At 43.0% G+C, this 14,469-nt stretch overlaps 1 protein-coding gene across 7 annotated transcripts in view; it reads left to right on the forward strand.

Annotated features, from left to right (window-relative positions):
- The window catches only part of slc4a11 (solute carrier family 4 member 11), a 212,498-nt gene that overhangs the window by 54,627 nt on the left and 143,402 nt on the right, over positions 1–14,469 (forward strand). The window contains exon 1 of one of the 7 annotated variants that reach the window (XM_048532889.2): positions 4,874–4,903. The exons of 3 other annotated variants lie outside the window; for them this stretch is intronic. Coding sequence is in view for 1 of the 4 variants with exons in the window: in XM_048532833.2 (XP_048388790.2) it covers positions 5,123–5,159 (37 nt within the window). In the remaining 3 variants the exon portion in view is untranslated. Of the gene's footprint in view, positions 1–4,873; positions 4,904–5,036; positions 5,160–5,771; positions 5,877–12,214; positions 12,235–14,469 lie in introns of those variants that run through there. 3 more of the 7 variants (XM_048532833.2, XM_048532880.2, XM_048532898.2) reach the window with 3 other exon arrangements.

A 14,469-nucleotide genomic window follows, 5' to 3' on the forward strand; every position in this document is an offset into this window, starting at 1 on the left:
AATTTGGAAGGGAAAGCGTAGAGGCCGACAAATAAAATTGGAATAGAGTTTTGGAAATAGTAGTTAGACCCGATGCTATTGGCTCCTTCTCAAAGAACAAACTAGCGAGAGTTCATAAGTGCAGAAGTTGACCATTCATGTTCATTGTTTTAATTAGTGCTGTGCAGTGGTACTGTTGACCCAGCAAGACTCAGATTTAAATTCCAACTACTCTGGAGTTGTACTAGAACAATTCTGAACAAGTTGATTTTTAAATAAATAAATTAAGGCTGAAGGCATGAAAGTGGAGGATATTCATTTTATGATTACTTGAAGCGCAATGATAGCATCATCACCTCCCAGCCAGCAGGATCTGGATTCAATTCAGCGTAGTCTTTAAAGTCTGAATATTATTGTTTAGAAATTTTCATTGGGGGGTTCTCAGGAAACAGTGACCCTAATTCTTGGCCAGAAATCTGGGTTCAATTCATGATTGCCATGGCAGTGTGTTATAACCATATAACACAGGAGCAGAATTAGGCCATTTGACCCATTAAAATTGTTCTGCCATTCGATCATGGCTGATGTTTCTCAACCGCATTCTCCTGCCATTTCCCCATAATCTTTGATTCCCTCACTAATCAAGAACCTACCTGTGTCTGTCTTACATACACTCAATGACTTAGCCTTGGAGCAGTTAGGAAGGCAAATGTAACTTTGGCATTTATTTTGAGAGGACTTGAACATAAAAGCAGGGAGGTACTTCTGAGGCTCTGGTCAGGCCACATTTGGAGTAATGTGCACAGTTTTAGGCCCTATATTTCAGGAAGATTGTACTGGCCCGAGAGCCGGTTCGAAGGAGACTCATGAGAATGGGCCCAGAAATGAAAAGTTTAACACATGAGGAACATTTGAAGAGTCTGGGTCTATACTTGGTGGAGTTTAGAAGGATGAGGAGGTGGTCTAATTGAGACTTACAGAATACTGAATGGCCTGGACAGAGTGGATGTTGGGAAGACGTTTCTATTGGTTGGAGAGACTAGGATCCAAGGGCACAGCTTTAGAGTAAAGAGAAGACCTTTTAGAACAGAGATGAGGAGAAACTTCTTCAGCCAGAGAGTAGTGAATCTTTGGAATTGACTGCCACAGAAGGCTGTGGAGGCCAGGTTATTGAGTACATTTAAGATGGAGATAAGTAGGTTCTTGATTGGGATCAAGGGTTACAGGGAGAAAGCAGGAGAATAGGGTGAGAAATTTATCAACTGTGATTGAATGGCAGAGCAGACTTGATGGGCTGAATGGTCTAATTTCTGCTCATCTGTGCTATGGTCTTATGGCTGAAGAGCCTTTTCCTGTGCTGCAGTTCGTATCCTTCTGCAGCAATGAGTTCCATATGTTCATCAGCTGCTGGCTCGTTCTAAAGAAATACTTCAGTGGAATACTTTAAAGGAAGAAAATGCTCCTTCTAAAGGGTCGTCCCTTTACTCTGAGGCTGTGTTGTCAGGTCCTAGTCTCTCCTACTAGTGGAAACATCTTCTCCACATCCACTCTATCCAGGCCACTAAGTATTCTGTAAGTTTCAATGAAATCTCCCTCTTCTAATCATTGTTGAGTACAGACCCAGAATCATTAATTTCTCTTTGTGCGACAAGCCCTTCACCTGAGGTTCACCCTTGTAAATCCCCTCTGGACCCCCTGCATCACCTTCTGTAGATATGGGCCAAAATATAATTCCAAATGCAGTCTGACTGGAGTCTTATGCAGACTCAGCAGTACAACCCTGCTCTTGTATTCTAGCCCTCTGGAAATGAATGCCAACTTTGCATTTGCCTCCTCAAACTGCCAACTGAGCATGCATGTTAGCCTTAAGAGAATCCTCAATTAAGACTCTCCAGTCCCTTTTTGCTTCAGATTTCTGAATTCTATGCCTGTTTAGAGTGAAAGTCTATTCTTCCCACCGAAGATGTGCAGGTTTGGTGGATTGTCCATGGAAAGATAGATATACTTTTAAACAGTAAAGGAATTAAGGGTTATGGTGAGCGGATGGGTAAGTGGAGCTGATTCAATGAAACGATCAGCTATGATCTTATTGAATGGTGGAGCAGGCTTGATAGGCCAAATGGCCTACTCCTGCTCCTACTGCCTATGTTCATATGTTCATGAAGTTGATTGTGGGAAAAGTACTTTCTCCTCAAAATTGCTGTTCAGGCTGGATGTGGATGGGTAGGTGGGGCAGAAGGGAAAATTTCAAATTGAGATTAATCAGTTTTGGTTAGGCAGTTCAATAAAGATTGCGGATCAAAGGTGAGCCAGTGGAATTAGAGCTATGCTTTAATCAAATTGCTGAATAGGGTCAAGGGATTATCTTTATTCAGAAGATCATGAGTCTTTGGAACTCTCTTCCTGAGAGAGCAGAGGAAGCAGGGTCATTGAATATTTTTAAGGCAGATGTCGATAGGTTCTCGACTAACACAGGAGTCATTGAGAAATGCTGAGAATGTGGAGTTGAGCTCACATTCAGATAAGCCATGATCTTGTAGAATGACAGAGAAGGTTAGAGGGGCGAAATGGCCTCTCTCCTTACAGCCAGTGAATTGGTGAAGGGGGAGAGCAGATGTCCTGCTTCACACTATTTTGGATTTGTTCATGAAGTTCATTGCAATTGTACAGCTTCTAAGTGTATTAGCCACTTCCAGCATCAATACTATCTCTAATCAACCTGTTTGCTCACATCTGATTACATATCTATGGCTAGTGAGACTCGAAACTGGACCTTCCGGTCCAGAATTAGTGATGGTGCCAAAAGATCCCTAAATGTTTCGAAGTGGGGATTTTATATTTGAGACTAAACTTGATAACTTATACAGAAATGTTGCTATCTGACGGCCAAGTGGTATTATCATGAGATTATTAATCCAGAGACCCAGGTAATATCCTATCAGGGCAGAAAGTGGAATTTGAATTCAATAAAAATAGGAAATTAAGAATCTAATGACGACCATGAATCTATTGTCCATTGATGGAAAAACCCATCTAGTTCACTACTGTCCTTTAGGGAAGGAAACTGTCATCTTCTGAGGAAGGGTCACTGAAACATTAACTTTGATTTTTTCTTCACAGATGCTGCCAGACCTGTTGAGCTTTTCCAGCAACTTTTGTTTTTGTTCCAGATTTACAGCATCTGCAGTTCTTTCTGGTTTTTATTGCCATCGTTACCTGGTCTGGCCCACACGTTACTCCAGACCCACAGCAATGAAATTGTTTCTACGGTGCCCTCTGAAATGGCCCACCCTCTGGGCAATTAGGGATGGGCAACCAATGCTGGCCTAGCTAGTGACACCTTCATCTCATGAATAAAAAGAGACCTAAATATCCTAGGACCCACATCCCATTGAAAGGATGGGCAAGAAGGTGGCGAGCCTTCTAGTAAGGAATGAAATTCAAATGATAGCAAGAAGTGATATAGGTTCAGAAAGCATAGAATCTGTGTGGGTAGAAGGAGGTTTAAGAGGGATTTGAGTGATTTCTTTTTACTCTGTGGGATTCTGGAGTTTCCTGCCTGACAGGGTGGTAGCAGCAGGAACCCTCAAAACATTTAAGAACTATTCAGATGAACTCTTAAAATACCATCACATCCAAGGCTACAGGTTGAGTGCTGGAAAATAGGATTTGAAAAATGGATATTTGATGGCTGGCACAGACATGATGGATTAAAAGGTCTCCCCTTGTGCTGCAAAAACTCAACGGTTCTATGACAAAGAGGCTGCTAAATAAAGAGAACTCTATTAACATACCTCACTTTCTTTGACAATTCATTCCTTTGTTGTTTGAAATGTCATAAAATGTCTCATAAATCACCATTCAAAAGATTTTTTTAATGAGTCTCAAATGAAATAGTCTTGACATGTGTCCCATTAATTGATCGCCGTGTGATTTCAGTTAACTTGTTAACACTCCGAGTTTGTGGCAGGAAGAGTGGCTGTTCTTGTGGTACAGTGGCAGTGTCCCTGCCTCGAGAACCAGAAGGCCTGAGTTCAAGTCCTATTCTGTCATAGTGGTGTGTAATAACATTTCTGAATAGGCTGATTAAAAGGTTGCTAGACCCAAAACTTTTACGTTTGCTTTCTCTTGCTAGACTTGCTGAGCTTCTCCAGCAATCTTTTTCTTGTTTCCAGCTTCAACAGTTCGGACATTTTAAAACTACGCGCAGGTTGAAGGGTGCTTTGTGGTGCAGTTACAGTGACCCCACGATTGAGCCAGGAGATCAAGTGTAACATCTCTGAACACATCAACTAAAAAAAAGTCCCTTGCAGATTGCCTGAGGCGCGTCCGCAGCTTCAGTTGGACCTTCAGTAATGCGTTGTGCATACAGTTTATGCTGATGTGTTGCACGTGTGACCTCTCTTTTCATGTTAACTGCTTTGTTTATTTCCTGGTGTATCTTTTGCCGATTGCTCGTAAAGTAAAATCATTGGCACGTATTGTCTTCCGATGCTCTTGACAGTCTGCATCCCAGAGCTTGTTTGACCTTTACTCACTGTCCCAGTTCAAAGCAATGTCAGTGTGACTGAGCCTGTGCTGCGGAAACAGGGTCTCAATGCAGGGAACAAAACTTTTAAATATTGCCCCTCACATACTCAGCTACCTGTACTTATAGCGCTGGCTCCTCAGATGCGCCGATTGAAGGGGAAGAAAACGTGGCGAGCCACCACGAATGACAATTTCAAAAAGAAAATCCGCAATCTCTTGATCCCGGAAGTTTACGTTTGTTTGTGAAATTAACAGAAATAAAATAGAATTACGACGAACTTTTTTTTGGGGGGAAGGGGTGTGTGTATAACAGAGTTGAACATCTTTGCTTCCAATAATTTTTTTTTGTTATTTTAACATTATGCTGATTTCAACGCAATCCGATGTGCTACACGTGGGTGTTTTAAATTTCTCTTGATTAAAACAAAACTTTTTTTCGGGGGGGGGGTGCGGTGGGTTAATTTAAAAAAAGGCGGAGGTCGGGACCCCTAGGCGTTTCTTGGGTTCGCCTTGCTGGATCGGTTTCGCTTCGGTGTGGGGCTCTTGTTTTAAAAAGCGGCGCTGAGAGCTAGACTGAGGCAGCTCTGGATCCTAAAACACAGAGACAACAGCAATGGACTCTAAGCGAGTGTTTCATCTGCAGCCGTGTGGTAAGCGGCATTAGTATGTATATGTGTATATATTTTTGGATTAGTTTTGTTTTAAACACGCTGCGAAATAAGGCAAATGCACTCCACGTGTTTTAGTTAATTTCAGCCAGGGAATGAAAGGGCATATGTCAGTTCATGACAGGCGAAGAAAGAATTTTTTTTATCCGTATCTTCTTCGCGATAAGCCAAATTGCATCTCAATCTCTGCAGCATAGGTTTAAGATAATTCACAAAACGGGGAAATGGTTTAAGATCTTTTGCAAAGGAGTTTGTGTGCGGTGTGGGGAACACGTATTCTGCTTGTCTGAAGGACCGTTTGGTGCAATAAACATATTTTAGTGGCATAATAGAACAAAACTTCGGAAGTTTTGGAAATCAGAAACAAAAGTAGAAATTGCTGGAGAAACTCAGCAGGTCCGGCAGCAGCTGTGGAGGGAAAGCAGAGCTGACGCTTCGAATTCAGTAACTCCTCAATTTTCAAACTAGGGCGCGGCAGCTCAGTTTTCTTTTAGAAAAGGGCACTTTTTTCTCGTCCTGAGAGCTCTGTTAGTTTATCCAGAGTAACGGTAGAAACTTTCTTTCTCGCTCTCTTTACCCGCAGTAAAGATCGTTACTTCCCGGGAAATAATACTATCAGCTGCAACGATGCTGTTTGTTCGTGTATACAGGCTCTGGGTTGGGCAGGTCAGGGGGAAACTGGATGCTTCCCACTTGCAGGTAAGCCTGGAATCTTACCAGTAGGAAATCGGTCTGCAGTTCCCATTATCTCTGATCCTGTAACCTGTTGTGGCTGCCCTAGTTAACAAGTAACAGGGGAATAAAGATCCCAGCAGCGAATTCAGCAGAATTTCCCTCGCCTGCAGGGCGGTGAGAACGCGAAACTCGCTGAGGCGGAGAGTGATGAAGAAATAAAACAAAATACTGGAGAGAAGGGTCTAGGCCCGAAACGTCAGCCTTCCTGCTCCTCTGCTGCTACTTGGCCTGCTGTGCTCATCCAGCTCTGGAGAGAAGTGGCTGGAAGGACAGGCTGGTGGGGTGTTCATGGTCTCCGAGAAAACTCGTTTAAACCTAGTTGGAATGACATTGCTAGAGAGACTCAACAAGGTCTAGCAGCATCTGTGGAGAGAGGAGGAGATGGTTGATATTTAGTGTGGTGTGACTCTTCAAAACTCGACCAAGTTAAACCTAGAATGTTGTGTAAACTAGCAAAGCATTTCCCTTTTATTTTTGAGGAAACTTTCCTCATTGTGATTATATTTGTGAGAGATAAGGGTGTAAAGTGGCATTTTTCTAGAGGACTTTAGACACTCTGTAGTTACTTCTGGATGATTACCTCTTTCTCTTCCCCACACTGTGAATTAAGGCTATAAATGTCTAATGGGAAGTTATATTCAGACCCATCAATTATCCACTAAGACTGAAGATTTGGTGTTGAGAGCCTCCAACTACTGAGGAATTGCAAAGAGCTTGGTGGTACAGACCTGATGGGCTGAAAGGCCTCTCTTTAGTGATGATTCTGTGAAAAAGGAAAAGCCATGTTAAAGTTTAAGGATGCCTCGTGCTCAGTTAGCTTGGAAAAGAGGCAGTTTATAGATAAGTCTGTGCTTTAGCCATCAGTATAACTTGTTCACTGCAATGAAACACACTGATAGTTTGCTTCAAGTAGGTACCTGCATTTATACAGTACTGCTCCTTTTAGAAGGCAGTGCTGAGCAAAACAGGCAGAGGCGGCATGGTGGTGACAGAAGTGTTGGGTGGCTTGGAAATGAAAAGTTCAAAGGCCAAGTCTGAAAGTAGCCATGGAGACGAGGCAGCTTGGATTGGTGAGTGAATTAAGAGGAGCTGGCACAGTGAGTGAACCATCCACTTCCTGTGCATATGTGGGAGAAAGAAGGGGCAGTGAACAGCATGTTGGAGTAAATTGCTCAGATAGGCTAGTCTACCCAATCCATGGAGGAACTTCAAAAGCACCAGCAGGTTTTGAAGTGCATTAATTGGAGACTGTAGGTGCAAATTAATTGGAGGTTTATGGGTTAGGTTTGTGTCAGAGGTGAAATATTATTGTAATTTTAGGAAGCACTGCCTTCTACTCAGTTTCAAAGTTTTTTTTGAACTATGAATGTTGAAGATGTTTGCTGTACAAATTCACATAATGTTTCAATTTGAGATCCAAGAGTTTTTCATAGATGTGCATGGAGTAAGGTGACTATCGCAGAATGACAGCAAACGTTCTGTCAGTGGCATGCTCGGTCTTCCCCTTCAATAAGGGAATACAGTTAACTAGTGCTTCTTCTATTACAGCATTGTGGTTTTTGTTTCTTTTTCTCACTCCCTCTTTCTCTCACTCACTCTCAAAGAGAGGAAGGACCAGGACTGGACAAAGATCCGTTGTAAATCTCATCGAGAGCTGTTTGTTGTTGGATTCACCCTATAAGGGTCTCTGTCTAGCTGAGGATGTTCAGTAGATGTGGAACTGTTCTCCAGTCCGAGTCGATTCTGAAACAGGATTTTCATTTATATAGCACCTTTCACAATTTCTCTCCCCTGTCCCCCCCCACAGCCCCAAAATGCTTTACCAACAATTAAACACTGGGCTTTTTTTAACTCATCCACTAGGTGTGGATGTCATTTGTTACCCATCCCTAATTGCTCAGAGTCAACCACAGTGCTGAGAGTCTGGAGTCACATGTAAGCCAGACTAGGTCAGGATAGCGGTTTCCTTCCCTAAAGGACATTAGTGAATCTGGGTTTTTCTGATAATCAGCAACGAGTTCATGGTCATCATTAGATTCTTTTATTTTCCTGTTTGTTTGTTTGTTACTCCAGTTCCACTGGGTGCCATGGTGGGATTTGAACCTGGGTTCCCAAAACGTTGTCTGGGCCTCGGGGTTAACAGTTGAGCAATGATACATGCAGGCTATTGCCTCCCTGTTACTGCCTCAATGTCAGAAATTCTGGCTCAAGAATGCTGTACAAGCAGATAGCCAAGAGATAACTGACTTTCTCCAAGAGATGGAATTGTTATACATGCTGCCTCCCATGCTAGGGCACTCACCCATGTCCTCCTTCAAAATAGTGCAATGGAATCTCTCTCTTTGCCTGAGGGCAGTTAAGAAGCTGGCTTAATATCTTATTTGAGAGCCAGAACACTTATGAATACAGCATCCCTTCAGCATTGCAGTAGAAGCTCTACAGTGTGGAAGCAGACCCTTCAGTCCAACACACCGACCCTCACAGCATCCCACCCAGACCTGTTTCTCGCCACTCTTCCACTCAAGGGAGTCATGGAGAGAGTGGTCTCTCTGGAAAGCAGACAGGGGTAGGGATGGAAAAATGTCTTGGGTGGTGGGGTCGGATTGTAGATGGCGGAAGTGTCGGAGGATGATGCATTGTATCCGGAGGTTGGTGGGGTGGTGTGTGAGAACGAGAGGGATCCTCTTTGGGTGGTTGTGGTGGGGGTGGGGTGTGAGGGATGTGTTGCGGGAAATACGGGAGACGCGATCAAGGGTGTTCTCGATCACTGTGGGGGGAAGTTGCGGTCCTTGAAGAACTTGGACATCTGGGATGTGCGGGAGTGGAATGTCTTATTGTGGGAGCAGATGCGCCTCCCAGTTGCAAACCATTTCCACTCCCCCTCCCATTCTTTAGATGACATGCCCATCATGGGCCTCCTGCAGTGCTACAATGATGCCACCCGAAGGTTGCAGGAACAGCAACTCATGTTCCGCCTGGGAACCCTGCAGCCCAATGGTATCTTTGTGGACTTCACCAGTTTCAAAATCTCCCCTTCCCCAACTGCTTCCCTAAACCAGCCCAGTTCGTCCCCCTCCCCCCACTGCACCACACAACCAACCCAGCTCTTCCCCCACCCACTGCATCCCAAAACCAGTCCAACCTGTCTCTGCCTCCCTAATCGGTTCTTCCTCGCACCCCCATCTACCTACTAACCTCATCCCACCTCCTTGACCTGTCCGTCTTCCCTGGACTGACCTATCCCCTCCCCATCTATACTCTCTCCACCTATCTTCTTTACTCTCCATCTTCGGTCTGCCTCCCCCTCTCTCCCTATTTATTCCAGTTCCCTCTCCCCATCCCCCTCTCTGATGAAGGGTCTAGGCCCGAAACGTCAGCTTTGTGCTCCTGAGATGCTGCTTGGCCTGCTGTGTTCATCCAGCCTCACGTTTTATTATCCCCAGAACTTTAACTGTGTCTCTGGTTTAACATTCCCATGATAATGCCACTGGGCCATCACCTCCCCTAGTTCCTGTATTATTTAGGACAAAAATCTCTTTTTTATTACAGTAGAGTAGAATATGGAGTTTCATCAGGCACGCAGAGTTTCCAGGACAGTGTGCTTAGTTTTGTGTGCGTTGCTTACTTACAAAATACAGTCAGCCCCTGGCTCATTCAAAATGTGTTAAACTTGGGCAAAAATGAATGACTGGTTTGGCACCTTAGTTCTCTGATCACTTATTACCCATTGTGAAGCAAAACAAAACTGCTGTCCACCTGCAGTGGTAAATGCAGAGTATGAACAAAATAAATGGTACAAAATCAGTGTGTAAATTGAGATCTGCGGAAGGTTTGGTAGAATTGTAGATTGCCAGAGGCCAGAAGGCCACCCTGCCTGTGTCTGCTCTTTAAAATGTTTTTGATTCATTTGCTCTGTTAACTGGCTTGCAAATGCAACAGTGATCAATTTCTTTTGGAAGTTGCATCCTTTCACAGTGATTGTGCTTATGTTCAATTTCATTTCTTTGTCCCCCTGGTTAGTGACCCTGTCAGTTAGTATTTACCTGTCAATACCATCATAATTTTGAATGTTTGGGTAAGGGGCTGGAGGTTTGTTTTAACATTCCTTTCCTTTCTGTCAGATTGCTGAGTAGATAATGGGTTCTATGGGGGCTTTCGTCATTGAGCTGATCTACGTCTGTATGTCCACCTTTTTATATTGGATTGAAAAGTTGTACAGAGAAAGCTTACCAGGCTTTGACCTGAAGTGATGCTGATTGGATGGCCTCACTGAAGAGTCAGCACAGACACGTTGGACTGAATTGACTCGTTTTGTGCTGCATGGTTGTCAGTCTTGTGATTGTTCTTTACAGATATTTCTTTCAGTTTCCTCCTCCTTGATCATCTCTTGGGCGTTGAGGGCGGTCAGTTTCAGGGCAAAATGCTGGTGACGGGATGAACCACTGCCTATTTTTCTCATGCTGGTGCTAGCACTGGTGGATTTAGTTTATTTGGAGGCCCCCATAAACATACCTGCTCTAGAATGTTTGTTTTTGTTTTAATTTTAAATGGCTATCTGCATTTGTGTTCCTTTTCATTCCCACTAACTATGTAAAACCCATGTTAGAAAACGTCAGGGATATGGAGGATTTGGAAATCAGAACGGAAGAGTTGGACAAAGTTTGAGCCTAATTCTTGTCGATTCCCTTGCCTCGCGACGGAAGGCATCAAGCACTATGGCAGAAATGTAAGGACCTAGTTGGGGCTGTCACTTCAGTGCAAGGTTGAGGGAATGAATCGTTGTCGTAATGATGTTGTACAGTGGACACATGCAGCATGAGTCCATCAGCCCCTTCAGGTGGATGTAAAGAGCATGTGTCCCTGTTTTTAAAAGCTGACTTCTCCCTGGTATCTCGTCTAATATTTTATGGCCACTACTATTGGCCAACGTCACTGGTGAGTTGTAGTTTTTGGGAGTTTGCAAGGTAGAAATTGCAGTATTTCTGAAAGTTACAACAATAACCAGGTGCTCTTGACAGTGGTAATCGAGATAATGGGAGCTGCAGATGCTGGAGAATCCAAGATAACAAAGTGTGAAGCTGCATGAACACAGCAGGCCAAGCAGCATCTCGGGAGCACAAAAGCTGACGTTTTGGGCCTCGACCCTTCATCAGAGCTCTCTGAAGGGTCTAGGCCCGAAACGTCAGCTTTTGTGCTCCTGAGATGCTGCTTGGCCTGCTGTGTTCATGCAGCTTCACACTTCTTCATATACTCTTGACAGTGGAATGCTTGGGATGTGAAAAGGCAGACATGAATAGACAAAAAATCTGAAGGAAGAGTCCTGTCCAACTCCCCTTTCAACAAATGTTGTCAGGTCTGCTGAGTTTCTCCAACACCTTATATTTTTACTGCACAGTTTGAAGTATTCTTCATTTCCAGGATTTTCGGGGAGTGGTGCATGATGAAGGACTATGGCAAATCCAACACATTTATTTAAAAAAAGACTTTACTGAACTGAGTTTTTTTTATCATTTTGTATCACATTGTAATACATTGCACTTGAGGCTCAAGTTTGTCTTTGCACAGTGATGTCTTCATGGTTATATCTGCTTTTATGAATGATACTGTGAAAATTTCGCTAGCGTGTATCACTTGGTGTCTTATGCCACGGTCTGGAATGCACAGTCTGACATTCTAAATTTTTAAAAACTGAAAGAACTATGGATGCTCTAAATTGGGAACAAAACAAAGTTGCTGGAAAAGCTCAGCAGGTCTGGCAGCATCCACGAAGGAGAAAACAGTTAACGTTTCAGGCCTGGTGAGAGTTCTGAGGAAGAGTCACCAGACCTGAAACAGTGATCCTGTTGACATTCTAGAATGTAGTTTAGCTTGCATTGAGGAAAGGAGAATGTGTGTCATAACCAAATTCTGTCAGTGACTGAGATTTTTGAGTATTCCATAACTCTCTCTCTCTTTACCCTGTTTCTGTACCTCTTAAGTTCAAAAATATTTCTGGTCGTCTCTTTAATGCCCTTGACTTCCCTGCACCCTACCCCCATTCTGCTTGCTCACAGTGCTACTGGAAGATGAGCTTCTGTGATGGAATTTTCTTGCAACTTACTCCACGTGCTGCAAGATGTTTTGGTGATGTTTCACTTGTGTGGTGAAGAGGTCAGTCCTGCGCTTCTGTGTGCTCTTTCCTTTTTGTAAGGAGCAAATAGTTCGTGCTTCTGCCTACTCTCTTTAAAAGCTGGTTTGGTTGCAGCACAAGTCTGAACATTTTGAGGACGTGTTGGTTTTTTTGTCTCTTAGCTGTGGACCTTTCAAAGAGAAGAGACCAGAGGTAATTTTTTTTTAAAGAAAAAGTTGCAAGTGTGGTCAGTTTGTTTTTGTTCTCCTTCCCTTTGCAGTGTAAAGGCACTGACTGAGTTCAGGCGTTAGCTGTGTCTCGGCAATAATATTGACTAAACACCTCCCTCTCCAGCCAGTTATTTTTATACCAAGTGTCACTAGACCAGAGAAATCCAGATTATAGTTGAAAGACTAAAGGCATTGGCAGTGAGTTGGCTGGCAGCTCCTGAAGGATGATTGATCTGGCAGGGCTCACTGATGAAGTGACTACATTTGAGGCTGTCCATTTAATAGTGGAAAAATCTTTATGCTAAGATATGTTATCGACTGAAGTATATTAATTGTCACAACGTTGACTCTATTGACTAGTTTTTATTTCTGCATGGTTATTGCCTTGGCAACTTGTGTGAACTTTTAACTAAGAGTGATGCTGCAATGAGTTCATTTGAGTTTAAGTCCCAGAGTTGTGCAAACTTTGTAGGGTTGCTATTACCTTACAATAGGAAACTACTCCTGAACTCTTCAAAACTTTTTTATTACTAGTGAGGAGAGATGACTCGGCTCCTGTTGTTTTAACTCCCTCGGTTGGACGCAACAAAGCTTCTTTTATTTAACTTTTTATGCATGTGGGTATAACTCAGTCCAATAGAAGTATTATTCCCTAGTTCATCAGAATCAAATAATTGCAAGATGTCCCTGACTAAAAGGAGTACAAGTTTGCCCTGGGGGAAACTAATCAAGATATGACATCAAACTGCACCAACACAGAAACAAAATGTTTGAAAAGGAGGAAGTACCTGGTGTGAAAGAGTTTTCAGATAAATTTGTGGTTTAAAAGTCCTTGGAATTTCCTTTTGAGGTGCTAAGTTTTAACCTGAAACCATGGTTGTCAAATTTGATGCCTTTGTATCCTCATCAATCTTAAAAGTTCCAGGTCTCAGTTGAATAGTGTTCTTTTTTTTTTCTAAATTGCTTTATTATCTGGCAGTGTCGTTCAGAGACTGAGATTTTTGAGAGAGAGAGAGAGAACCAGTCTTCTCCAGTTCCAGTTACAAATCCATCTCTTGTTCTGCTAAAGTAGCTGTAGAAATAAAGCTCATTAATGTGTTCTGTATCTGGCTTGTTGTTTAAGCCAGATAATTTGCAAGTGACTGTTTTATCTCCAACATGTGAAACTTCGCCATAAAGGTGTAAATAAAACAGAATATGGATGAGTTTCAATGATGTTTGAAAATGTTAGTTTTTACAAAACACAAGGCTAGCACACAGATGCAACAGGTAATCCGGAAGGCTGATGGAATGTTGGCCCTTATTTCAAGGGGTTTGGAGTATGAAAGTGGGGAAGTCTTATTGCACCTGTACAAGGTGCTGGTGAGAGCACAGCTAGAGTATTGTGAGCAGTTTTGTCTGCCTTTAGTAAGGATTTTTTCTTTTTGGAGGCAGTTCAGAGAAGGCCTCACTGGGATGATCCCTGATATGGAGGGATTGTTTTGAGTGAAGGCTAAACAGTTTGGAATTCCAGTTTCTGGAGTTTGGACAAATGAGAGGTGATTTCTGTGTTGTTTTTTGTTTTTAAAGCCCTGACAGGGTAAATGCTGAGAAGGTGTTCCCCTTTCTGGGAGTGTCTAGGACCCGAGAACTTTGTTTCAGAATAAAGCAGCACTAATTTAAGACCGAGATGAGGAGGAATCCCCTATGAGGGTTGAATGTACTTGAACATCCTTGTCACAGAGCTGTCTGGGTAGAGTCCTTACGCAGGTAGATTGGTGATCTGTAGGGGGAACAGAAGATTGTGGGGGAGAAATGCAGGATAATAGATGAGGCATGTTGGGATTGGCCATGATCCTATTCAATGGTGGAGCAGTATGATGGGCCGAATGGCTTACTTCTATGTATGTTTGTTATGGCGCAGACTGGTCTTTGTGGAGCCAGGATGGACATAAACAAAGTGGCTTCTTTTTTTTTGCTGATGAAGGGCCTAGGTCTGAAACGTCAGCTTTTCTGCTTGGCCTGCTGTGTTCATCCAGCTCTAAACTTTGTTATCTAATATGCTGGGGACCTGAATTTGAATCCTGCCATGACAGATGGTAGAGTTTGAAAACAAATTTTAAAATCTGAAAATGAGAGCTTAATGATGACCATGAATCAATTGTCAGGAAGAACCCAGCAATTTGTTGATGCCCATTTTAGGGAGGGACCGTGCTGTTTTTGCTGGCCTGTATGTGAC

This window comes from Stegostoma tigrinum, chromosome 1, assembly GCF_030684315.1.
Source record: "Stegostoma tigrinum isolate sSteTig4 chromosome 1, sSteTig4.hap1, whole genome shotgun sequence".
Taxonomy (NCBI): domain Eukaryota; kingdom Metazoa; phylum Chordata; class Chondrichthyes; order Orectolobiformes; family Stegostomatidae; genus Stegostoma; species Stegostoma tigrinum.